Here is a 27,328-nt window from a genome sequence, read left to right as displayed (position 1 = left end):
TTTGTTTAAATATGTTCTTTGAGCTAATATATGGTCTATTTTAGAGAATGATCCATGTACTGCTGAGAAGAATGTGTATTCTGATGTTGTTGGGTAGAACATTCTGTATATGTCTATCAAATCCATTTGTTCACAGGTGTGATTCAGTTCTGTTATTTCTTTGCTCATTTTCTGTCTGGTTGATCTGTCCCTTGGTGTCAATGGTGTATTAAGGTCTCCTGTTACAATTGTGTTACTGATAATTTGAGTTTTCATTTCTGTTAATAGTTGTTTTATTTAACTGGGTGCTCTGGAGTTTGGTGCATATATATTTAAGATAGTTATCTCTTCCTCTTGGAGTTTTCCCCTAAGGAGTATGTAGTGATCTTCTTTGTCCTTTATGGTCATTGTTGGTTTAAAGTTCACGTTGTCTGCAAACAGAATGGCTACTCCTGCTTTTTTTTGGATTCCTACTGCATGAAGTATTGATTTTCATCCTTTGACTTTCAGTCTGTAAGTATCCTTCTGGGTTAGATGGGTTTCCTGTAAATAGCATATGGTTGGATTTTGTTTCTTGATCCATTCTGCTAGTCAGTTTCTTTTGATTGGTGCATTGAGACCATTTAAATTAATGGTTATTACTGTTAAATGCTGGTTTATTGTTGACATGTTATTTCTGCTGTTGCATCTTTATCTTTCTGTTCTGTTTAATTATCTGCTTTGCTTAGTGGGTTTTTTCTTTTTGTTTCTAAACTGTCTTTAAATATTTTTTGCAGGGTTGGTTTGGTGTTCATGAAGTTCTTCAGCTGTTCTTTGTAATGGAAGTATCATATTTCACCATCAATTTTGAATGATAGTTTTTCAGGATACATCAGTCTAGGTTGGAAATCATTTTGCTTTAGGATCTGGAATACTTCACTCCATGCTCTTCTTGACTTTATTGTTTGTGCTGAGAAGTCTGCTGTGATTCTGATAGGTTTTCCTTTATAAGTGATCTGTCTTTTCCCTCTGACAGCTTTTAATAATCTATTCTAGTGTTGGATTTCTGGGACGGTGATTATTATATGTCTGGGTGTAGTTTTATTTTGGTTATGACTATTTGGAGTTCTATATGCTTCACTGATCCTGATGTCGGTTTCTGATCGCATGCTTGGGAAATTTTCAGCTATTACTTCTCTAAATATCCTCTTGACATCCTTTATGTTGTCTCCTTCTTTTTCATTAATCCCTATCATTTTTATGTTATTTTTCTTTGCATCATCTTGCAGTTGTTGAATTGTTGTTTCCTGATTCCTTGTTATTTTTAAAAGATCTTTCCTTTCCTATTCACTAGCTGCAATCCTGTCTTCAAGGTCTGAAATTCTATCTTCACTTTCATTGAGGCGGTTTACAACTTTCAGTGGAGTTTTTTATTTCCTGTATATCTCTGTGCATCTGCATTATGTATTCTCTTTGTTTCTTATATTGCTCATCTAGGGACTCTATCTTTTTGTTTAGTTCCTCCAATTTTTTAACTGTGTTTTCTTTAGATATATTCAGAATCTCTTTCATTTCTTTTATCATTTCTTTTATCATTTTACCTGGAAGATTATTTCGAGTTTGAATTTCTTTAAAGCTTCCTGGAGTTATTTGTTAATTTCAGTAGCTATTGTGTCCGATATTTGAGGTGAATGGCATACATTTTCTTCTATATACATTGCTCCTAGGATTTCTTGAGATGGGCTGCAGGTTTGAGGTTGTAATTTGGTCTTTTGTTTTTTCATTTTCCTATATTTCTGTGTTTCATGTGTTATTTGAAAGCTTACTCAAGGTCTGTTGGAAATCCCCTTCTATGTTCGCAGCTCCTGAGACTCTGGCAGCCCATTACCCTAAGTCACTCGGCCTGTAGAACCAATGGCCCTCTTCTGCCTGTTTAGAACTCCATAGTTCCAGATAAGTTGGGCTTCAGGGACACTGTGCGCCCACCTGCTTGTTGGAAGCTCCACAGTTCTCCAAGCGCAACATGGATGGGGAGGCGGATGTAGATGCCTCAAACCCACTTTTCTACTTCACTGCACCCAGAAGCCTGGAGGGTCCCCAACATTCTGGGCTTTGGGCAGAGTGCGCTTAGCACTCACCACAGGTCGCGGGGCCTCTGGAACCTGTGATGCTCCCCTGCTTGCTGAGATATCCACACTCCTCCAGACACATGGGGAGGCAGATGCAGGCGCCCCAGATCCGCCCAGCCACTCCTGTGCACACCGATGGTGAGGTGCAGGAGTCCCAAATAGGCTGGGCTCCAGGGATAGCATGCGCCCGCCTATTTGTTGGAAGCTCCACAGTTTTCTGAGTGCTGCCAGGATGGGGAGGCGGATGTAGATGCCTCAAACCCACTTATCTACTTCACTGCACCCGGAAGCCTGGAGGGTCCTGAACAGACTGGGCTTTGGGCAGAGTGCGCTTACCACAGGCCGCGGGGCCTCTGGAACCTGTGATGCTCCCCTGCTTGCTGAGATATCCACAGTCCTCCAGACACATGGGGAGGCGGATGCAAGCACCCCAGATCTGCCCAGTTCCTCCTCTGCACACCAATGGTGAGGTGCAGGAGTCCCAAATAGGCTGGGCTCAGGGGATAGCATGCGCCCGCCTACTTGTTGGAAGCTCCACAGTTCTCCAAGCACAGCCGGGATGGGGAGGCTGAGAAGTGTTTTTTAAAAGCAATTTTATTTCACTATAATTGACATACAATTAACTTACTGGTTTAAACTACAAAATTCAATGAATCTTGACATGGAACAAGGATATAGCTCAGTGGCAAAGGGCTCCCTGGCAAGTACAAGATCCTGTGTTTGGTTCCTGGTACCCAAAACAAAACTAAAGCTAAAAAAACAAACAAACAAAAAAAACCCTAAGAATCTTGACCTTCATGAGCCCCTTGAAACCCCTCACCCCAGTGGAGATGCATACATCATTTTCACATTTTCTTTGTGGCTCAGTGTAATTGCTTCCTTCCATCCTAAGCAATGCATCTACTTTTTGTCTCTGGGAACCAGTTTTTTTTTTTAGAGGTGCCAGGTCTGTAACCACCCAGGATTGCGGGGGGGGGTGTTATTTGATTTTGTTTTTGTTTTTGTTTTGGGGGGAGCTGGTAGGGTTTTCAATCCTCATAACCATGTTAGGTTTCCTGTGTGCTTATCCTTGTCAGTGGCTGAGCCATCACATCACACTGTGTAGATGAACCACAAATCCTCATGTGTCCATCAGCTGAGGCCCTGTGTGGTGTTTCCAGCTTTGACCTTAAAAATGAAGTTGCTGCAGTCATTCTTGTGTTTGGATGGAGATAGCACTCATTTCCCCTGGGAAGGTACTTAGGTGTGAGGTTGCATCTTACAATTCTTCATGTTCAGCTCAGAAATTGTGTATCTATCTTTCAAAGTAGTTGTTCAAAGCAGAGTTAAGATTTCTGGATCTTCCTGTATTTTGTTTGTATATTTTTCAGTCTTTTTGACTGGATTTTATAAAACTAACCTAAGGAATGGTTTTTTTTATTATTTCTAAAAGAATTTATTAATTCTAGAATTCTATTCAACATAAAATTCAGCACTTTTTTGACTTTGGATAGAATTTTAAAGGTGGAAAACCCCCAAAATACTGTATATACGCACATATATAAATCACCTATAATCTTAGCATCACAAATCTTTTGCTATGTGATGATTAATCTTCATTGTCAACTTGATGGGCTTGAGAGCTGTCCAAGTGACTGGTAACGTGTACTTCTGGGCTCATCTGTACGAGTCATGGAGGAGTGACCCTAGGTACTACATCTGGTCTCTGGTACCTTCCTTCCTGGCACTGTCCCTCCACTCTGCTTCCTGGCCACCATGAACTGAGCATCTTTGCTCCAGCACACCCTCCTGCTGTAGTGTCCCTGCCTTGGAACCATCCAGGACTGAATCCCCTGAAACCATAAGCCAGATTAAACTTCTCCTCTTCTTAGTTGTGGGTCTTGGATTCTGTGTCCCACTAATGGGAAAGCTTGACCAGGACAATTGTTTTTATTTTCATATATATACTTCAACCTATGCAGCTTTTGTAGAATTGACCATAATTAACCCTTACTCTGAGGTCAGATGTTTGAACTGTTTTCAATTTTTTTACCCCTTTAAATGAAATGTTTACAAACATACTGTTAAATGTATTGTTTCATGATTTAGAATTTTTGTGACTAATGGAATTAGATTATCCTAAAATGTAAATATTTACTTATTTTTTATGTTTGCTTTTATATAAATACCCAGAACACACAAATCCTTAGAAAGCACAATAGTGGTCCATGGCTGAGCATGGGGAATGGAGAATGACAGTTTAAGGAACCTGGGTTACCACTGGGGATGGTGGAGGTATTCTTTGCCAGGCATGATGAGGGTCTCATAGGCCTGAGTCATGAAATGCCACTGAACTGGGTGCTCCAGGACAGATGCTGAATTGTAGACTTGAATCTTGCCTTAATAAAGAAAGAAGCACAGAAGAGGAGTCTCCCTACCCCCACCACAGACATGCAGAGTGGGAGCCCCCTGAGGACAGTACTGGTCATGGAGAACTTTCCCAAACGCTTCTTCTCCTCTCTCTTCTGCTCAGAATGAAGGGATCAGGGACTTGTTACTGAGTGTAGGTAAAGAATCAAATGTGCAGTCAGGAAACAGGAGGCTTCATCTGTAAATTCTGTCCTTTGAGTGATATATTGGATGTATGTTATGATCAGGACCTGGGAGAGCATTACTCATCAAAAAATGAACAGAGAATTACAGAATTGTCCCTGAATCCACCCATCCCTTCTGGCCCCTTTATCACCTCTTATCTACCATCTAAAATATGTTAAAATATGCACGATACAAAATCCATTACCTTAGCCAGTGACCAGTTCAGTGTCATTAAGAGCATTTACCTTGTGCAGTCATGAGCACCATCCTGCTCCAGAACTTTATTTCCAAACTGCAACTGTGAACCCTCCCAGCAATAACTTCATTTCCCGTCTTTAAACCCCTGGAAACACCATTCTACTATCTGTCTTATGAATTGGACTCTGCTGGATAATCACATACATGTAATCAGATAATATTTTCCTTTTCTTTCTGTTTTATTTCACTTAACACAATATTGTAGGATACATATATAGTACCTGTTCATCCATCCTTTGGGGATTATTTCCATATTTTGTTTCATGGGAATAATCCTATTGTGAACATGGGAATGCAAATATCTGCTTGAGCTCCTGATTTCTATTAAGGTCTATAAGTAGATGTAGAATTGTTGAATCACAGGATAATTCTATACAATTTGGAGAGGACAGCTATGCTGTTCCCTACAGCACTGAGTCCATTTTACAACCACACAAACAGGTCATGAGGTTTTAGTTTCTCACTTTGATCCTCTGTACCAGGGACTGGGCACAGACTTTAATCAAGTTGCTGGCACTGATCATGCATCTGGGAAGCCTCAGACTACACTTCACTTGATGGGTTTGTGTGGTACATGGGGCAGTATGAACAGAGAGGGACTGGACCCAACCTGCACCCAGGTTAGGGTCAGTTCTGCAGTGATGAGAACTCTTTAGAGACTGTCCCCTTCTACACCATGGAAACCAGTAACCTAGTGACCCACGCCTTGCAGCTCCCCACTACCCAATGAAGCCCAGATGCCCCACAAAGCTGGCCTTTGCAGGGTGAGTGTGTGGATGCTCCACTTTCTGTGTTTTAGGGGAAAGAGCTAGATGAATCAGCTCTTGCTCCTACGTGACCAGTGGAGCAATATTTGGCTGAGTCCTGAACTTAGTTGCTGACTTTCACAGTTCCCAGGGAACTGATGTTCAGTCTGGGATCTGCCTTGGGTGAGCTGGAAGAACTAGACTGTGTTCAAATGCCCTGTTCATGCCTGGGGCCCCAGTGAGTGCCAGAGGCTAGATGGGAGAGCTGGGGATGTAATCCTCACCCCTCAGTTCTCCTGGATCAGTGATAGGAAACCTTTTAGAGACCAAGGGCCCAAAATGCAACCAAAAGCTCACTCATTTATTATAGTGCCAACACTGCAATTAGACCTGAGTACTGACCTGAGGTTTTAGTTAGGAAAAAGAACTCATCCATTGACACATTTTGCCTTTAAAGAAAAACACAATCACAAAGTTTTCTATGACACAAACAAGTTTTTACTTAAAAGTGACAGTTAACATTTGGTATGCTTTCACAAAATTAATGATATCTTTGCTGGTGTATGCATACTGATAATTTGTCAAAGGTTGGCTCATTCTGCATTAGTTTCAGAGGAACACATGCAATTCTCAAGTCATCTGTTAATCTGTTTCATGTATCAGATTTAATAAGCTGAAAACAGTGGCCCACAAGCATAAGATGATCCAGAGTAACACAAGAATTCACCAGTGCTTTCATTGACTTAATTTTTTTTTGCTCTTTTTGAGACAGGATCTCACTATGTAGTTTAGTTTAGACTGCTCCCCAGCTCACTTTACAGCCCAGGCTGGTCTCAAACTTGCACCAGTCCTTCTGCCTCAACTTCCTGATTCCTGGAATTACAGGCATGCACCACCATGCATGGCCGATTTTAAATTATTTGGCAGAAAGTTCCACACTTCAAGGATTTTGTTTTTCACTTTAAAGATAGTAAAAATCAAACAAACCAAACAAAACAGAATAAACTCAATCAAAACAAAGCAAAAAACAAAGCAGTGAAATTGGCACAGAACTTCAAAGCAAGATATTAGGAAAACAATAATGGCTACCACAGTTCATCTCATTATCTTCACAATTGCTGTCCATTCCACAAGATATAGCAAAATCAAACCAAAAGAAAACAATAAAACCCATCAAACTGGAACACTGAAAAAAGCAAAACAATCAGAATGAAACAAAACAATGAGAAAAATATTGGATTTCAAAGATAAGATAGAAGAAAACCTCCCATATTTGCTATATTTCATTATGTTATCCTCCCAATAGATGCTCAGACCTTTGGTCCCAGACCTGCAAAGTCAAGCAAGCAATACAAGCATTCAGGTGCTTTTTGGACCTCAGTTGCTATCAGCTCAACATGTCCGCAGAACCAGCCAGTTGCTTATGGGAGAGAGCGATGCTGATTCTCAGCCCATGTGCCTGTGGTCTCACAGGAGGAGCTGACTTTTCTCTTCCTGGACCCCGCATGGCTTTTAAAGCTTGCCAGAGAGCTTGGCTGGTTGTTTTCTTGGTGGGCTCCTCCTAGGCCCATTATGGCCCATTCTCGGGAGAAGCTGAGTTTTTTCCTCAGGATTTCGTTTTCAGAACTGCCAACTGTGCTGTCCTTTGTCATTCTTTCACACTCTGTCTTCTCAAGTGTTGCTCATTTGTCATAGAAATTATTTGTCCAACAGGTTTTTCTTGAAATTCCAATAATTGTATTTCCATATTTCCAAATCTAACCAGTGTTACGATGAACAATCAAGTTCTTCAAATTTGGCTTTATCTGGAGAAGAAAGAAAACACAGGGTGAGCTGGCTGTGTTGGCGCATGCCTATAATCCCTGCACTGAGGAGGTGAGGCAAGAGGATCTCTGCAAATTCAAAACTAGCCTGGGCTACAAAGTGAGCACAAGGTCAGCCTGAGCTGCACAGCAAGACACAGTTTCAAAAAACAAAAGCAAACAAACAAACAAAAAACTCCAGTGTTGTCTCCATGTCACAGAACTGTGAAAGTCTGGTACTAAGATTCTCCTTTGAAGCTACTACAATGGTAGCAAATTCTTTGTAGGTTTCCTGATGGCTTGTGGGATTGTCAGCAAATGTTGTAGAATTTTCTAAATGCATACTTAGAATTAGAAAATAATTCAGCTGCCTACTTTCAAGATCTCTTTCAAAAACCTGCAGTGTTGGATCAAATGTGTTGATATTACGATACATTTTTTCACCTGTTTTTCTAAACTTTGTAGTTTTTTGTTTAGTACACAGAAGTGTAGCATAAAATCTATGAAAACCGTGAGACTTTTATGTGAGGCCACATCAGTGACCTGTGGATATTTCTGCCATTTTTCATCCTAAACAGCCTTATTTCATCCAAGCAGCTGCAGATCTCCCCGGACACGTCAGCTGCTCAGCCATGGGACACCATTGTACCTAAGTAAATCAATACACTGAGCCATATTTTGCTATGCACAATAAAATTTAAAATCAGGCATCTACAGGAATATTTGTTTTAGAATGATAATTACAAGAACTAAGAGACTGGGAATAGTTCCAGTTTTCCTTCTAGAAACTCTCACCTTTCAGTTTCACCAAGTTTAGCAACACTTTTGTGGTTGGTGTCAAAGCGTCATCTGACACTTGATGTACAGTACCCAGCAGTTTCACCACACAGAGTGCACAGTGCTGTCCCACTGTGTGCAGTCACTCCAATGACTCTCTTCAGGCCTCCTGGGGTGATCTCTGCCATGTATTTTCAGTTTTGTGCTTTTTTTCCTCTTAGTCATTTTTTGGTTTTTAAACTTCATGTCTATGAAAAACATAAAAGTTTTTTAAAGGTAAAGCACCAAATACAAACCTACCCCTACAACAAAAATAGCTAATACTATTAGTTAACACTAAAGAATTGGGTGTTACCTGAATTCACAATCTATATCAGTGATTCTCAGTTGGGGTTCCTCTTGAATTTTCTGGCCATCAGCACAAGGAAGCAATGTTTTACTGACCAGCATCTTTTGGCCTGCCCTAAAAAAGGCATCTGAGTGCGTTGCCTACCTTGTGGGCTTTTGCTAGCATCACACCCAGGCCAAGCAAATATATCCTTGACTTTTTTTCATAAATTAGTCACACACAACTAAACATGATGCTGTTTATATATGCCAGGGGGACGGCATAACATTAAAAGTGTCTCTGTCTCTTAATTACAACCTCTTCATTAAAACTTAGATATTAAGTTTCAAATTTTCATAAGAAAACTCAAAGCTAAAATCTTGCATTAGTAAAAATAGATGTACTAAAACTCACACTTAATACGAGCAGAGTCAAAGGCCAAGGGTAAAGTGCCCTGTGTTGACAGGCAGAGAAAGATGTGGGGCAGGTACATGTCAAGAGGTGCCAAGGAGACCAGCAGTCACCAGAAGAGCTGAAGAACAAGACTCCCTTTGTGACCTCAAAGGGAGAATGACCATGTTAACACCTTGATTTCTGATTTTGAGTTCCCAGGCCTTTAAAGAACACATTTCTGCTGTTTTAAATCATTTGGTGTGTGGTACTCTAAGCTTTCCCTGGGAAGCTAATATAACAATTCACTGTGTGTGAGGCACTGCACCAAGTACTCCAGGTGACAGTGGGAAAGTAGCAAAGACCCTTCAGTGGGGGAGGCAGACTGTCCCCCTCTGTCCTTGGTGTGAAGTGAAAGCTTGTTTTCCCAGTCAGTGCCTGGTCAGGCATCATAGCTCGGCTCTTTGCTCATCTCTCTGTCAGCTTTCACACTTTGACAGCCCTCTACCCGGTTTGCAGTTAGATTTGGAAAACCTGAGATCTTTTGGGTCACCACACAGGCCATGGTGATCAATGCCTATGCTGAATCACGATCACTGTGGTCAGTTACACACCTGCACACCTATCTTCCCTCTAGGTTGTGAGGACCAGATGTCATGGGTTACTAAGTCTAGCGCCCTGCACATGCTAGACAAGAGCTCTACCACTGAGCGATGTGCCCAACACTGTCAGGGATTTTTAACATCACTTGTATTATTTAGCAAAGTGCCTGGCACAAGTGCCTAAAGACTACTAAAGAAACAGGTTAAGAACAAAGCTAACTTGGCATGCTACTACATGCCTGGAGAGCCAGCTGCTCAGAAAGCTTAGGCAGGAATACCATTTGACCTTATGAGTTTAAGGCTTGCCTCTCAAAAAAAAACAAGTCTCAAATAAGCAAAACAGATCACTCTGAGGTTATGAATATATCTATCTATCTATATATATAGATAGATAGATAGATAGATAGATAGATAGATAGATATATCCACTTAAAGAGATGTTAGGAGTTTCATAGCCACAGAACTGTAATTGCCCTCAAACTAGCAATTACCCAAAAATACATCAACCTGTGAGTAGAAGAGACTGGCCAGGAGAAGGGACAAATCAAGGTGAGACTCAGAGTCGTGAGAACAAATACATCTGTAACTACATGAAACAGGTCATAGATGTAATGGCTTGTGGATGGATCAATGTGTAAAACTCACAAACATAAAGATAAGTGAAAAAGTCACACACACCCTCAGAAAACACAAACTGTAAGAGCACATACAGGGATATAAATGCACATGCATATGTATAACTGATAAAAACAGGACAAATTATTCTCTGGATAGTATTTATCTTGGGGGAGGAGAGGAGAAGCAGCCAGAAAAGAGGATAAGAGGTGGATGTTAATTTCATTTATGAACATTCATTGAATTCAACATTTTCCTTTCTTATTCCTTGTTACCAAAGCTTCACTTTCCTAGCTGCCTTCCTACGAAACTTGTCAAAGTTGACTCGCTGCTCCGTCTCCACCTCCTGGCCATTCTGTGAACTACAATGCTCTGCTAGAGAGAGTTCCTGACGCAGCCAGGCTGAGTGAGAGGGATTCTGGTTAATACTTTGGGCAGAAGACAAAGCCAGCCAATCAGCCAAGCCCTTCTAGTGTGCAAAAACCAGTTTAGGGGCCTTTTGTTCAAGCACACAACATCTCTCAGACCCAACACCCACATGTGCACTCAAATAGAGTGGGACAAATCCATCAACCTAGTCACCTCCTTCTGATTGCCATCTCTCCTAGGCACCACAGATCTCACTTACAAGTGCAGTTTGCAGGTCGTAAATATGAGGAGATATCTTTATCGCACTTTACATCTTAAAAACACCCTACACTCTTGGGAAAACAAATGTATTTAATATACTATGAGGTTAGCAATAATTAATAGCAACACTATGTAGAAACTTTAACATGTATTTACTTAGATTTTACTCATAAGGCAAAGTTTAGATTTTTTAATAAAATACAGAATTTGAGGATTAAAGGACGTCTATAGAAATCTCGTAAATATAGGAAGCTATGTTAATGACCATATATATATATAGACTTATTACCCAATACAATTGTATCTCATTCATGTAGTAGCAAAATGCTTATTTAATAAATCCCAGTAGATGTAGATCAAGCTTTAAGTGCCAGGACCAACTTTAAAGAGATGTCTAGATATTTAACGGCTGCTTAACCTTTACATGTACACTGTGTGACAGAGAGCACCTGCTATTTTTGTATGCACTAAACGTATGCAGCCTTAACTCTGTACCTGACATTCTCCTGATCTCAACAACAATTTTCCTGGGATGGGGACAGAACAACCAACCACCAAAGCAGTGGTGCAGCTGCTCCCAGAGCTTTTCTTGTCTTGGTTCATTTAGGAAGTTGCCACAGTCCTCTGGGTCGCTCTTTGGGCCCTGTTTGTGTTTTCAAGAACTTTCTGACAATATGGGGACCATCGTAAGAGAGGCAGGAGCCACTGTGAGGGGTTTAAGAGTGGAGGAGAAAGAACTCCACATGCACCTTGGAAAATTAGTGATGCACAGCTGCAGAACAGGGTCAGGTCAGGGCGTTGGCAACACTAAGAGTGAGCAGCAGATGGAAGGGAGCTGCTTCCTGACCCAGGCTAACAGGATGCTTGCAGAGGGCAGGCCAGGCTCAACAGGCATGAGCTGTGAGATGGTGGAGGATGAGGACCCAATCAGATGTTAAGGGTGATCAGAAATCAGGGATGGAGGCTTATGGCCAGCTGAATTAGCAGGACACTTCCTAAGATTGGATAATGCAGATACCTGAGCCTGTCACAGAGTACATAGCAATTCTCCTCCATGACAAGACAGGAAACTCTACACAAGGCCCAGCATGAGTAGAGGTCCCCATCTCCTCTTTGTGAAGACTCCTCAGACCCTGTCAGGATCCTGACTAGGGTTTGGGCAAGGAGAGAATATTTGTCAGACACAAATGCAAGTGACACATGCCACTACCCAATACAATTCTTAAAAGTCAGGGCTGTGAAACAAAATAAAACAAAACCAGAAAGCTAAGATTAAGACTTCCTGAGGTAAGTCAGGAAATAGCTGTAGGAGAGTAGGCAAACCAGCTGAAGGTGATACTGCAGAATGTTCCTAGATTTAGAGAACAACTGAAGCTCTTCACCTCCTCCTCCAACACCCCTCACCCAGGAATGTCTTTGTTAACTAACAGTCAGATGCATGTGTGACTCAGGTGTCTGCCTAGGCAGGGAGCTGTCTCTGAAAATAACTCTGTGGGAATCCCCTGCAACAAACTTCACTGCATCTGCCTTATGGGGCTGCCTTGAGGAAGTGCACCTGAATTGCAACACTGTTTCCCATGTACTATTTTTTTAGACTTCTATTTTTCACAGCTGACACTGAATAACTAGTAAACATTCTTTTCCCTCTGCTGTTAAGAACGGCAGTGTCCCACTGAGGGGAAGGAAGTGCAGGCAATGTGAGTTAGACACCACTGTTGGCCCATGAGAGATGCACACATGAAAATTGCTTTTTGTTTGTGTCTGTGATAGTTTGGATTGTAATTGTCCCTCAGAGATCCTTGTGGTAGAGGTTTGGTCATCAGCCTGTGGCACTACTGGGAAGCCAGCATGAAAGAATGTAAACACAACAACATATACAGAGCCTGGATGATAAAGATACAATTGTTCTCTCTGCTTGCTGCCTGCTGCTGCTGATGGGCCGATGTCTGCCTTCCTGCTGTCTCTGGGGACCTCACAAGCAATTTACCCCTTAGCCTCCTCAACTCTGATAGCTATAAAGGCAAGGGAGTAAAGTTCCCTCCAGCAAGGAGGGGGTTCTGAGTAGGATACCCACGAGGCAGTCTTTGTCTAGAAGTTTTAATGGGTTTAGAAAAGAGCTACCCTATGGAAGACTACCTACTTTTCAGGGTTCAATCTATGCAGTGTTGTGAGGAATCACTCAGAATGCTTCACATTTCAGGGATATCTAAAGACAACTGAGGACCTGACCCTGGTTGTCTGCATAGGCACACAGTGGGATATAGTTATGTGACCATGACTTAGCACAGGTGAACTTGTATGCACTGGATAGAACTCTACACAAGAATGTAAATATGAGATAACAACCTGGGTAAGAATTATACAATAAAAAAACACAGTGGTTCTCTGCTGTGCTCCACGCTGCCTACCTTTGTTGCTGATGTCTTGAACATGTACATTCTCTAATCTTGGGACCTCACGCATGAACATCTTCCTTGAGTCACCGAAGCAGGCCAACCAGTGTTCACACAGTGCCCATGCACAGGCCATGTACCCTCCAGCCAATGGCCTGCCAGATTATGCTCTGGAAAGGTCTGGAACAGCTGAAGGACAGTCAACAGATGTTTCGGTAAGGTCCCTGGAGGATCACAACTCAGCAGGCTCCATTTTGGACTTCAAGATTCTGTTTTGGGGCTGCTGGCCTTAAGGCCTAGTAGAATCCTAACTCCTATTTCAGTAATTCCTGTTACAATGATGTCAACCTAAATCAGTCACCCTGGAACCATGTCTACAATAAATCATTAATAGGAAAAGGGACGCTAAAAATGTACAAACAATAGTTACCTTTCTACACAGAAAAAGTGCAAATATTTCTAATTTTTTCTCCTTGTTTGTTGGACTTTTTGAAATGTGTGAATATTATCATAATTATCAAAACAATGATTAAGGGGCAAACAGAAAAAGAAAAATTAGAGGATGGGGAGAGGATTCAATGGTGAAACTTTCAAAGCCCCATTGCGTGGTGACCTGATTTAGGCCTCTGCTCCCTCCCACTGCAGGACAAGCCATTGTCCTCTTGTTTTTCTTAGGGAAACACAACAGCCTTGTTCTTCTTCCTTGATGGCCAGGGATGCATGGCTGAAGAATCAGCTGCAAACAGTTTCTCCTGGCCACCTCTGACTCAAGAACACCATGGAAATGCTGTTTCTCACCTCCAGTCTCTGTACAGCTGCTAAAATAAGTGATTGCTTTTAAGTGAGAAAATTAAGCATGGAAAAGTGACTGGATCTGTTTAAGGTCATTTCTGCAATTGTAGAGTCAGCATGCAGACCCTGTTCCTGGTATTTGACAGTCAGCTCCTGCCACCTGAGGCAAGGGATCATTCTGCTACAGTACATTGCTTGGGGACAAAAAAACTTCCATCAAATAATAGCAAGATTCTTAGCCTTGGACCTCTTGATTCATATTCCACATGCAAGAGTCTGAGCCTTGAAAATATCTTCAATCAGCTTGGACCTAAAACTACAGTTCCCTGGTCAGTCATTTGGACTGAACATCCACCATAGTACATTCCCATAGCTTAAATTCCAGGATAAGAAAGGGAGGGCTGGAATGTATCTTGAGGTAGAGACTTGCCTAGCAGGTAGAAGGTCTTGAGTTCCATGCCCAGCATGAGATTGTATAACTGCTTACAAGTGATTTTTAAGACCAGAGGGAGAATGAAAACTGGACAGAGGAACACTATTTGCTATAATAAAGCAAAAGAAATGACAAGCTTAGTGCCTACACTAAGGAAATCTGATGAGACCTCATTTCACTATAGAGCCTTATAAGTAGTGAAATTCTGTGTGATACAAATCTAAAATTGTGTGCTACTGCTTGTTTTCTTTCTGTCAACAAAAGTGCACCATTTTTGTGTCAGACATTGAGGTGAGTACTGAGAAACAATGATTACCTGTTGTTTTAGTTACTTTTCACTGGTTGTTGAGACAAAATACCTGATGCCCAACATGAAAGAATGAAGGGTTTATTTCTTACAGATTGGAGGTTTCAGTCCATCCTCAGTTGGCTCCAAGGCAAAATGACATGGCTGAGAGGCAGCAGTTTGTGGTGGATACAAACAGCAAGCATGAACAGCAAAAGAGAAAGGCAGGCCTTCTTCCCACAGGTACACTGTATGTTCGCTCCACCCCTGTGTAGATGTAGCACTCATACCACCAATCTAAGTGTTAGACAATGAACCATTCAGAAATGCTAGATTTGGCCACATCCATGATTGCATGAGGCTTGAATGGTCACTGACATAAACCATGACACCAGTAGAGACAAAGAGCCTGCTCTCATACTCTCACCACAAAGCTTACAGTCTATTGATATTTATCAAATCACTATCCAAATATGGGCTGAGCATTCCTAATATGAAATCTGAAGTCTGAAATGCTTCAAAGTCCAAAACTTTTTACTACTGATACAGTGCCAAAAGTAGAAAATTCCACAGCAAGAAATTTTGTTTTCAAACACAAAATGTTTTTTAATTAAGATTATTGGCACATTTTAGGTGTAAATTATGATCATGTTAACCACGGGAAATTTGTAGCATACATGATATGAATCTTTTTTCTCCATTCCCCTACCTTTCCTTCAAGTCTCTTCCCCTCCTTATTTATGAAAGGTTTGTTTCTTTCTTTTCTCATTAATTTTTTTTGCCTTCCTTCCTTTCGCCCTCCTCCATCCCTAATTCCCCATCTCATTAGATAACATTCACAATATGTATTTTATTTTGGTTCTTATCTACATTTTCAATTTCCCACAACAGGAAAACAACTCAGTACACATGTTAAACACGACATTATTAAAAATATAATGTAAAATTATCTTCAAGCTATGAATATGAAGTATATATGATCTATAAATAAATTTCATGTTTAGACTTGGATCCCATCCTCAAGATAACTTATTATATATATGCAAATTCTCCAATAAACCAAAAATTCACAAATTCCAAACACATCTGGTCCCAATCATTTTGTATTAGGGACAGTGAATATGCAGATGTTTAATTAACAATCTTATGGAAGAAGTACAAGGGCTGATCAAGATATACTAATTATAAAAATAAAACAAATAAACAGCTAATATTAAAAATTTTTAAATTTACTACAATAAAAGATATGTGCCCATTAATTCTCCTTTAAAAAATACCTCCTTAAAATAAATAAAATACACCTCCTTGCTTCAAAGACACTTCTTCATTTGTTCTTGCTTTTTTGAAGCAGTTTTGGAAGTCCACTTATACAATTGTCTACAAATTGAGATAAATAATATAGTGACTGATGCTGCTGAGTGCCATCCAATGGAAAGGACAGCTCATAAATATATTTTGGTGTGTCCTCACCCACCTGATTCATCAGATCTGGACCCTTGTGACTTCTGACTTTTCTGCAAAATCAAAATGACCATGAAAAGTAAATAGTTTGAATTGATTCAAGACATTGAAGCAGCCACAACAGCAAAGCTAAGATCCTTATAAGAGGACATCCAGAATTGATTCAGAAGAAAAAGGCAAGAATGATGGAATAAGTGCATTCAAATGAAGGAGGAACTGGGTGTGGTGGTGCACACCTGTAAACTCAGCACTTGGGAGGCTGAGGCAGCAAAATCTGAGTTTGAGACTAGCTTGGGCAACACAGTGAGTTCAAGGACAGCCTGAGCTGCATAGCAAAATCCTGTCTCAAAAAACCAAAAAACAACAAAAAAGAACACCTAGCTGATTGGTTTAGCACAGTTTTGTGTTTGTGTTTAGATTACTGACTTACTAAAGATGGAAGACCTTCCCTGTGTATGGTGGGCAACCAATAGGCCTGCATCCTGGATGCAGTAAAAAGAGAAAGTAAAATGTCTGGCTCTGCCTCTTCAGAAGAGTTCGAGTGCTTGCCATCACCTTAGGTGTCATTTCCAGTCTCCTAGCACAGATTCTTTTGCTTCCTGCCAGGGACTCTTCCAGGACTCTGCAGTGAGGTCCAGGACTCAGACTATTGACTGGATCTTTTGCATCTCCAAGGAGAACATGGCCCTTTTGTGTTCTCCACCTGACTCTGCAGATGGCCTTCCTCAGACTCCTCTGTAAATCCTTTAAGTGTCACACACACACAAATTAAATCTGACCCTCTAGTGAACCCTGACAAAAACTGCCTCTACTACCTGTGCAACCTCCCATGAACAATTTGCTGCCTCACTCATGTGAAAAATACAAGGCAGAACTGTAGTGGTGCTGTGCTAACTATGGGTTAGTTAATGGAGGGGTTGGTGTGAGGTCTCTTGGGTTAAAATTCTATCCACTGCTTTGTCATTGGAAAAGGTATTAAATATTGGTGTCTAGGCTCACACAGCTATGAAAATGAAGATAATTGCTAACTCACACTCTTGTAAGAATTAACATATGTAAAGTGCCTCAGAGAGGCCCTGGCCTGACACAATAACTGGTACATATGCTTGTTATTATGTTATATTAACATGTAAACATACTTTTAAGTTATGAAGACATTAGACGACAGATACCGAAAGCACTCCTTTCTCTGCAATAAAAGAAAGGCAACAAAGCAAATAACAATGGCATCTGAGCACTTGCTATATGCTAGGAACCATGGGAAGATCTCTGCAGGGTTTCATTGGATCTTTACAGCAGTGCCAAGGAATGACTACTGCCATTCATCACGGTTCGTTTTTTGAATAAAGTAAACCCCACAATATTTCACAACAAAATAATAGGAGAATAACAATAGTGGAAATTGAGGCTGTGAGAAGCATAGCAGTGTGCCTAATGTATCAGGGCCAGAAGTTTTGAGTCCAGACATCTATAAATTCCAAGCCTCAGACTCAGTCCACTCCTCTGCTTTGTCTCACAGTGGGCCTGGGGTTCAGGGTCTCCCAGAAGCCTCATCAGAGACCTCCACCTGCAGCCAAACCCTGCTTCAGTGGGGACCTAACCCCCACTGCCAGGTCCACTGCCTCATTCTAGTCCCACTGGCAGGCTTGCACCTACTTGGCCCCAGCTTCTGGCCCCGCCCCTCACACCGCTTCGCCCTACCCCCCAGCCTTGAGTGAAGGTTCCGCTGCCCCCGCCCCTCCCCCAGGGGGCCGCGCCCTGGACGCCCGGATCCGTGCACCTCCACATCCCGCTCTGTCTCGCCCATCCCCCAGCCTCGCCCTCGCAGCTATTGCTGGTCTTGTGTGTGGAGTCGCCATTTTGCTGGTAGAGATGCCATCTGGAGACCGCAGCGCTCCTCTTTCCTCGGCCTAGGCTGCTGTGGGGCGGGGGATGGGGCCTGGGGCCTGGGCCAGGTAGGCGGGCGTGAGCCGGCGGCGAGCGGCGGTGCGGCCTGGTGGCCCCGACGTTAGCGGCGCAGTGAGTCCTGCCGGCGGGTTCGCGGGCCGGGGCGGCAGCGGGACCGGCGCTCGGGGCGACCCAGCCTGGGTCCTGAAGGGCCCCTAGCTTCCTTTCTCCCTCCTCTCCGTCAGGGTTAGAATGGCCAGGCCTCGCGTGCAGCCCCGGGGTCTTGGCCCAGCCAGGCGCTGTTGGGAGCCCAGCCTAGCTGTGGGAACTGAGGCAGGCAGCTCAGGTCTCACATGGCCTCTGCTGTCAGTGAGCCAGGCCATGCTGAGCCACTGATATTTACCCCCAAAATGACGATTTTATTCCACTCGGAGCTCCTCCCTGCAGAGACAGAGAGGACCTAGATGTTACAGAAAGGTAGCAGTTATTATTCTACCTGGACATGCTTTGGCTCAAGTCCCTTCCATTGATAGGGGGGTTTCTGCTTCTTTTCAAATTGGCGCCACTTGGGTGTTTAGGCTTTGTGAGGAGTCTGAATGTGGCATGGGGCTTTGAGGGATGAGCCAGTGTGATCAGCAGTTCAAAAATTTAAATCCACAAATAAAACTAATTCACCAACATTGTTGAACCTGCTGCAGGATACCCATCTTGTCCATATTCGGCTGTCTCTAACCATTACTCCCCTGTTCTGCTCACAGCATTTATGTATTTGCATAGTGTTGAATATTTATATTATATGCATAGGTAGAGTTGCACTTAGTTATCCTGTTACTGACCATGTATACAAATCTAGTTCCTCTTAGAAAAATTGGTGTTGAGCGTGTATCTTTTTTCTTGGGATAAATTCCGGAAATTGGAAATAGTAAATCAAAGTTCTGTGTTCTTTCCCTGGCGCTTGATATGAATTGCTTCCTAAACAAGACATGTTTAAATAGACGACTTTCAAAATCTAGGTATTTGTCCAGTTATCTGGACAAATTTGGTGTTCAGCAAGGTGTTGAGTTCTTTTCTGTGCTGGCTAAGAAACAGGCCACACAACCTACTGTTTGATTTTGTTTTTAAGTCATGTATCATGTTCATCCTTTTGTTTTGATTGACTATTTTTTTATTTGGTTTTATTCCCTTTAAAATAAATTTTTAAAAAAATTTTCTTGCTATGCATGGTGGCGCATGCCTGTAATCTCAGCACTCTCAAGGGTTACACAAGAGGATCACAGAGAGTTCCAGGCTAGCCTGAAATACATGGTGAGTTCAGGGTCAGCCTGCAGTACGTAGCAAGATGTTGTCTCAAAACAAAACAAACTAATAAGTACTTTTTTCCTCTTTTCTTATTTTATATAGCACAAGTAGATGGTAAAACAGAAAATATGAAAACATTTATAGATTAAAATTTTCATAACAGAATAGTTATACAATAATGATTCTTATACTGTGTTCAGTGATCCCAGGGAATTCTCCATGAGCTGTATGCCCATATACTTTAGTTTTTTTTTTAATTTTTGAGACAGACTTTAAATAATTTACTCAATTCCCCAGATTGAGTTTAAACTTGTGGTCCTCCTACCTTAGCCTCCCAGAATGCTGAGAGTGCAGGTATAAGGTATCTTCACTTGGCAATTCACAATAATTATGTATGTTTGTGGGATGACATGCACTTGTGATCTATGGCTCCTTTGTAGAAAGAATCAATCAAGTTAATGTGTCTACCACCTTACCTACAGATTGTTTCACAGTGAATGGGACTGCCAATCTCATTGTTTAGCAGTTTTGAAAGCTATACTTCTTATTAACTGTGGTCACCATTCAGTTTATTGTAAAATTGAACATTTCTTCTCCATTGTGACTGAGACTTTGTATTCTTGGGTGAATATCCTCCTTTCCCCCTCCTTCATGGAATTGATCATTTTTTTAAATCAATGTGCCCAAGAAAGGTGTGGAGGCTCAAGATAGTTGGGGCACACTGCTCTCCAGAAGACCAGGTGATGGTGCTCTACAGCCCCTCACATCGCTCCCAGTTTGTCTGTGTTTTTTCCTTAACATAATTCTGTGAATTATAGCGCATGGCCATGCACTGAACTACACTAAATTCTGTTTTAAAATTCTTTTTTATATTGAGCCAGGGTTTCCATAAGTAGCTACACTGCTGAGACACCATTCTTGAACATAGATTCTTACATGTCTGTGTGTGGACGCACATTGATGTCAGAGACATTGCATTTTCAAAGTCAGTATCCTCTGACTTTGAACACACATCCTTCTCTCATCCATGTATTATTTCATGATCAGATTCCTTGTCCTCTTACCCTGTGGCCCAGAGAGATCAAGCTCAGCATCTGCACAGCTTTTCCTGGTTCTCCTGACCCACACTGATGCCCCGCACCTTCTACGTTGAGGGTAGCAAGGATCACATTTTCCTCCTGCTTCAAGCAGTGTTGTGAACAACAGTCTTGAAAAGAAAGCTTGAAAAGTTATACAGATCTCTGTGTAGGATAAATCTCTATTTTTAGACCTCAAAGTCTGGGGACACCTGTGAGAGCTGTGATGGGAGCTTCTGGACAGGGCTCTGCCCCACCCACCATGTTCTTCTCAGTACTGTTCAGCACTTGCCTTAAAGTCTGCCATCAGATGGGATCACAGCACATGTCAGGGATGTATTCCTGAATGAATCACCCTTGTGGGGCCCAGCGTCTTCTCCATTTGTTGGCCACACTTGGTGGTTCTCTTTTGAGTTAGAAGAATTTTTCATCTCTCACAGAATGGACTCATAGACACCTCTTTGACACCTCTAATACAAACTCTCTGCCTATTGCTTGTAAGGAAAGATTTCTTATTGTGGATTCTACATTATTCTTTTTCTGTTTTTCAAATGCAGTGAATCAGATCTTTCTCTCTCCCTTCTATCATGGGAAAGCTTTTCCAACATGAAAAGATCAGTAGATTTCTTACATTTTCGCTGTAGATTTTGGTTATTTGGGATTTTCTCTTCTATGAAAAAGCAATGGTAGCCAGTCTCCTCCAGTAATGTTTGGCCAAACATAATCTGATGCTTGAATATTAACGACCCAGAGTAGCAAATCACAGTGAGAGAAAAATCAGAGGTGGGTTGGGACTAGTAGAAGAGTACAGGCATATGGATGAGTCCAACACTGAACAGAAAGCTAGAAATCAATAGATGTAGAAATTGTACAAGTTGATGATGTCCTTATGTGCTACTGAATTGAACATGTTGAAACTAATGACATCTTAACTTTTAATTAAAATTATCTTAGACTTTAATGTTGAGAACAATTATAGATAATAAGACTAAAATGAAAGCTGAAAGAAATACAAGGGGTACAAAGGAAGGAAGGGGAAGGGAACAGAGGTTCTCTGCAGCACTTGGCTGGAAGTGGAGCTCAGGATTCTTGCCATGGAGCTAGTAAAAGCGCCAGTTCTGAAATTCCTTAAGAAAGGGTGCCTAACCTTAGTTTTCACTTTGATCCCAGAGCTGGCGAGGTCACTGGAGTCCAGCTGGCACAAACTCTGCAAGTCTGACTTCAGGTCATCAGGTACTAGCCTTGCATCAACAGAAGGAGAACAATCACCAACTGTCCTTGTTCCTTGCAGGCCCGAGAACTTCACAGTGCCTGTCACAGACAGCTCTGTGCACAAATCCACCCCAGCAAAGTTTCTCATTCTTCCTTGACCCACTCACTTGTACATGCCTCAGGCTTGCCAGAGATCCCAAGTCTGGCAGTCTTTCTCCATGTAAAGTGTCTTATGCAATCCCCAGAGGCCCACAGACCCAGGCCAATCCCTCCTGAAGGCAGGGCTCAGCTTCAGTGAGCTCAGGTTGGTCCAATTCAGCTGGGGCATCTTGTGGAGTTGAACACCAGCCTCCTGCTCCAGTTGCAGAGAGACCAGCCCAACCTTCTCTCTGCCTTGAATTGGGCAGTGCTGGCTCAGGAAGCCTTCACCTGCTGAAAGAAGTCCCTAATAGTGCTGAGACCACCTGTCCTCTGTTCTTGAGGAAAGCATGAAATGCATCTTCCTTTCCCACCCTCATGGTGTGTTGTCTCTGTGAGAAAAAGAATGGTATCTGCAGTGTTACTCTACTCGTGCTTACTCTACAGGGTTGGTGCACTTTAAATATCAGTGAAGTGAGTGAACAGAGGGAGTGTGTTCTGCCTGCCATCATCTTCAGTTCATATAGTGATGTATCATCCCATTCTGTGTACCTTCTTGGGACACCCCTTCCCCTAATATGTGTTCAAATGTACAGAGGCCAGGAAGTTAGGCACATTTACGGTAATGTGGATAGTACCTGATCTGTTCTTCAGAGGGACTTGTGTCCTGGATAACATGGAATCACAAGAGAGCAGTGGTTACATTTGCTCTGGTCACTGCATCATGGTCACAGCTTAGTAAATTGATGATTAAAGGCACTCACCAGCTCCCTCCATGATGTCTGTGTGGAATTGTGCCCCCTGGTATTCCCCAGAGATTCCTGCTATGGATACTATGGTAGCCAATAGAATGACACTCTGGTGTCCTTTATAATGAAGAGAACAGCTTCAATCAAGTGACAGGCCCTTGGTAGTAGGCAAAGCTTCCCTAAGGCTAAGAAAAAAGACAGTGCAGGCAGGGTCACAGCTCTGAGGGGAAAGACCTGGGTTTAGACCCAACTCCTCCTTCTGACTTCCTAAGACAAGACACCGTGCCTCTCAGAACCTTCACAGAGTGTCCTCCTGCACTACAGAGGTTACCCTGGCATCTACTTCCTAGGGACCTTATTGGCAATGTGAGATGACAATTGTAATGCCTTTGGGCTGATATCACATAGACATACTGTACAGAATTAGAGGTTAAATCCAGGAAGGGGTGCAATGGATGTGGAATACAGTGCACATAGGCCTGGCCCCCACTGCCTGGTGGCAGAAATGACACACAACTTCTGGACGTATTCCCTGGTAGTATTGTGAAGGGGCGGAATTTCATTGATTCAGTCATCTTTATGTTCCCTAAATATCGCAATTTCTTCTACGTATTGGTGTTATGCCCTCAAGTTAGGAACTCACACAGGCTAAGCAAGAACTATGGATGGAGTTGCACCCCAAAATCTACTGGCAGTGCTTCTATATTCACACCTATGTGAGTCACCACACCCATGACTGGTCCTACTCAATAGGTGACAGCTAACTTTCTGATGGCTACAACGTGAGTAATCCATTCCCTACCTAATGGGCCTCACTTAGTTATTTACTATTATTAGTGTTATTGTTTTGCATTAGCACTGAAATTGAGCCCAGGGCTGCATGCATTGTCAGCAAGTATTGTACACTGAGCTGTCTCACCAGCTCCTGACTCATTCTTAAATAACCAAATATGGTAGACATCATGTGATGCAAATATTAAGGTTCACACATAAAATAACTGTGATCCACCTCCTGTTCTTTCCCTCTTATGTTCTCTCCTCCTTTCCAGTATTTATTTTTCTCCCTCTCTGGATCTCTGGCTTGGGGGAAGCCACTGCTCGCTCTGCAGCTTCTCTGGAGAAGGTTTAGATTCATCTCCTGAAGGGAGAGATGTTGGCGAAGTGGAAGCGTGTAAAGTGACTTCACCTTGGGTGGTTGTTTTATCAATTTGAGGGGCTTGGCAATGCTGTGTAAGTAGCTCCAAGATTAGGTTCCAGTAGGCAAAGGCTGTAACTGGGACCTTTTCAGGGCCAAAGACCCGATAGTAATCCTTTAATGCATCTCCTACTCTTTCCCATCTTTTTGCATCAATAGAGCCCTCTAAAGGAAACCAAGGGCAAACCTTATGAATAAATTGAAAATACTGCAATAAGTCTTTTTCTTTAGCCTTTATCCCTCTTGTCTTTAAAGCTTTACTTAAACTTGATACAAAGCATTTATGGTCGCTTAATGCCTGACCCATGCCAGAGAAAAGGGAAAAGGATTGCTGTCCACTTACCATGACTCTAGCGGTGCAACAGGCTCCTGCGTAGCGTTGGTCACAAAACTTTTAGTTTCACTTCAATGCGTGTGTCTCAGGATGGCTCCCTCATTGAGCCCTTCATGCCAAGAGCCCCATGACAGGCGCCACTTGACCCGGCCTGCAGGTCAATTCAGATCTGTGGGGCAGTTTCCTGGAGAAGGGATGGGGATTAACACAGACAGGGCCAGACACAGAGTGTCAGAGACAAGTCAAGGGAGTCCAATTAAGTCTCATTTATTAATAAAGTGGTCACTGGTTTTATATGGCAGGGGTGGGCTGGTGGGACACGAAGAGGCTATGGGGTAATCTCTGATGGGTCATCATCATGTCTGTGTATGTGACGTAAGTAGGAGAGGACTATGGTTAATATAGGCAGGTGCATTATGTGCCCATAGGAGGGAGAGGCGGGGAGACAGCAGTGGGGCAGTTGCACCACTCCCTACAACAAATAAATAACCTAATGCTACATCTCAAGTTTCTAGAAAAGGAGGAGCAAGTCAAACCCAAAGCTCATACAAGAGAGACAATTGTAAAGATTAGAGCAGAAATTAATGCAATTGAAACTAAAAAAAATGCAGAAAATTAACGAATCAATGAGTTGGTTTTTTTTTTTTTTGAGAGAGAATAAACAAAACTGATAACCTTCTTATTAAGAAAAAGAAAAAATTCAAATCCACACAATAAGGACTGAAAAGATGGAAATTAGTACAGATGCCATGGAAATTCAAAAGATCATGAACACATACTTTGAAAATCTCTACTCACATAGAGTCAAAAACACAGAGGAAATGGACAGATTTCTAGAAACATGAATTATTGAGGCTCAATCAAGAAGATATAACAATTCTGAGTAAATCAGTATCAGCTACTGAAATTGAAAATGATTTATCAACTTACCAACAAAGGAATATCTAGGTCCTGATATATTAACGGCTGAATTTCATAAGGAATTTAGAGAATACCTGACTCCAATATTTCTTAAACTCTTCAATGAAATTGAAAGAGAAGCAGTCCTCCCTAACTCATTCTTGGAGTCAAGTATCACTATGATACCATTAGAGAAAGACACAACCAAAGCGGAAAAATACAGACCAATCTCACTAATGAACACTGATTCAAAGATTCTCTATAAAATATTGGCAAATAGAATGCAGCAAATCATTGAGAGGATTATGTAGCATGACCAACTGGGATTGATTCCAAGATGGCAGGCATGGTTCAAAATATGCTAATCAATAAATGTAATACTCCACATCAACAGAGCCAAAAATAAAAATCACGTGAACTTCTCAATAGATGCAGAAAAATCTTTTGATAAAATCCAACACTTGTTCATGATGAAAACCCTACAGAAAGTCAGAATAGATGGTATCTACCTCAGTCTCATAAAGACCATTTATGACAAACCTACAGCCAATGTTATGCTAAGTGGACAAAAACTGAAAGCCTTCACACTAAAATCAGGAACAAAAAAATGATGTGCACTATCACCACTCCTATTCAATATAGTTCTGGAACTATTAGCAGAGCAATCAGACAAGATGGAGAAATAAAGGGAATAAAAATAGGAAAAGAAGAAGTTAAGTTATTATTTGCAGATGACATGATACTTTGCATAGAAGACCCCCAAAAATCTATTAAAAGCCTATTAAGATGATAAACAGCAGCATACCTGGATAGAAAGTCAATACTCAAAAATCAATAGTATTCCTGTACACAAAATCTCCAAGAGAGAGAAATTATGAAATATCACCTTTCACAATAGCATCAAAAAAATGAAATACTTAGGAATCAACCTATCCAAGAATGTAAAAGACCTATATGATGAAAATTATACTACTCTAAAAAAGGAGATTGAAGAGGATATTAGAAAATGAAAGGATATTCCTTGATCATAGTTAGGAACAACCAACATTGTGAAAATGGTGAAACTCTCCAAACTGTTATATATATTCAATGCAATCCCAATCAAAATATCATTAACACACCTTACAGATCTAGAGGAAATATTCCCCCAAATTCATCTGGAAACAGAAGAAACCTAGAATAGCAAAGGCAATACTGGACAACAAAGACAAAGAAGGAGGCATCTCAATTCCTGACTTGAAACTATACTGCAAAGCCATGGTGATAAAATCAGCATGCTGTTGGCAAGGAAATAGACCATAGGATCAGTGGAACAGATAGAAGATATAAACACTGCCACAGAGACACTCAGCCACCTTATATTTGACAAAGGAGCTAAACATGTTCACTGCAAGAAAGATAGCCTTTTTAATAAATGGTGTGGGAAAAATTGGCTTTCCACATGCTGAAGACTAAAACTAGACCCATGCCTATCACTATACATTTAACTAAAGTCAAAATGGATCAAGGATCTAAAAGTTAAAAAAGAAACACTAAATCTACTGGAGGACAAGTTAGGTAGAAATCTTGGAGACATAGGGCTAGGCAGAGAATTCATGAATAAAACACAAGCTGTATGGGAAATACTTCAAAAAATCAACAACCAGGATCTCATATTATTAAAATGTTTTTGAACTTCAAAGGAAATCACCAACAAAGTGAACAGAAATCCCACAGAATGGGAAATAATTTTAACTAACTATCCTTCAGACAAGGGATTCATATCCAGAACATATAAAGAATTGAAAAACATCAAATCCCCCAGATTCCAAGACCCTCTCCAAAAATGGGCATCAGAGATGAATATACAGTTTTCAGATGAAGGTATACAAATGGCAAATAAATATATAAAGAAATGTTCACCATCATTGGTTGTTCAAGAATTCCAAATTAAGACAGCATTGAGATTTCATCTCACTCTGGAAAGAATGGCCGCCATCGAGAAATCAACTGATAACAAATCTTGGTGAAGTGCACCACTGCACTTCTCCACTGTTGGTGTAAGTGCCGACTCTTGCAGCCACTGTGGAAATCAGTATGGAGATTCCTCAAAAACCTAGGATTTGAAGTTCCATTCAATCCTGCTTTTCTTCTAGGAATTTTCAAAGAAAAATTGAAAATGTCATGTCACAGTGATATATGTGCACTCATGTTCATTGCACAATTTGTGATAGGTAAATCTTGTAAACAACCAAAATGCTCATTAACTGCAGAGTGGATGAAAAGAATGTATTTTTACACAATTGATAACTACTCAGCTATAGAAAAGGATGATCTTGAGGCCTTTATTGGTAAATGTAGGCAAGTTGACAATGTGCTCATTAG

General features: G+C 41.5%; 1 protein-coding gene across 1 annotated transcript; it reads right to left on the bottom strand.

The window, feature by feature from the left end:
* Positions 1-6,140: 6,140 nt before the first annotated feature.
* Positions 6,141-26,942, bottom strand: LOC134474820 (uncharacterized). Its single transcript, XM_063243615.1, has 7 exons — positions 26,922-26,942; positions 17,955-18,376; positions 16,188-16,227; positions 14,827-15,010; positions 13,218-13,391; positions 8,263-8,492; positions 6,141-7,470 (listed from the first exon to the last, which is right to left on the bottom strand). The coding sequence occupies exons 1-5, from the start codon at positions 26,940-26,942 to the stop codon at positions 13,366-13,368; spliced, it is 693 nt and encodes a 230-aa protein (XP_063099685.1). The 3' UTR covers positions 6,141-7,470; positions 8,263-8,492; positions 13,218-13,365.
* Between the last annotated feature and the right edge of the window lie 386 nt (positions 26,943-27,328).

The sequence above is a fragment of the Cavia porcellus genome, unplaced genomic scaffold (assembly GCF_034190915.1).
Source record: "Cavia porcellus strain 051 isolate PalLab524CR breed Dunkin Hartley unplaced genomic scaffold, mCavPor4.1 scaffold_39, whole genome shotgun sequence".
NCBI lineage: Eukaryota > Metazoa > Chordata > Mammalia > Rodentia > Caviidae > Cavia > Cavia porcellus.
Note: the sequence above shows the minus strand (reverse complement) of the source record. Positions and strands in the feature narration are given on the sequence as shown.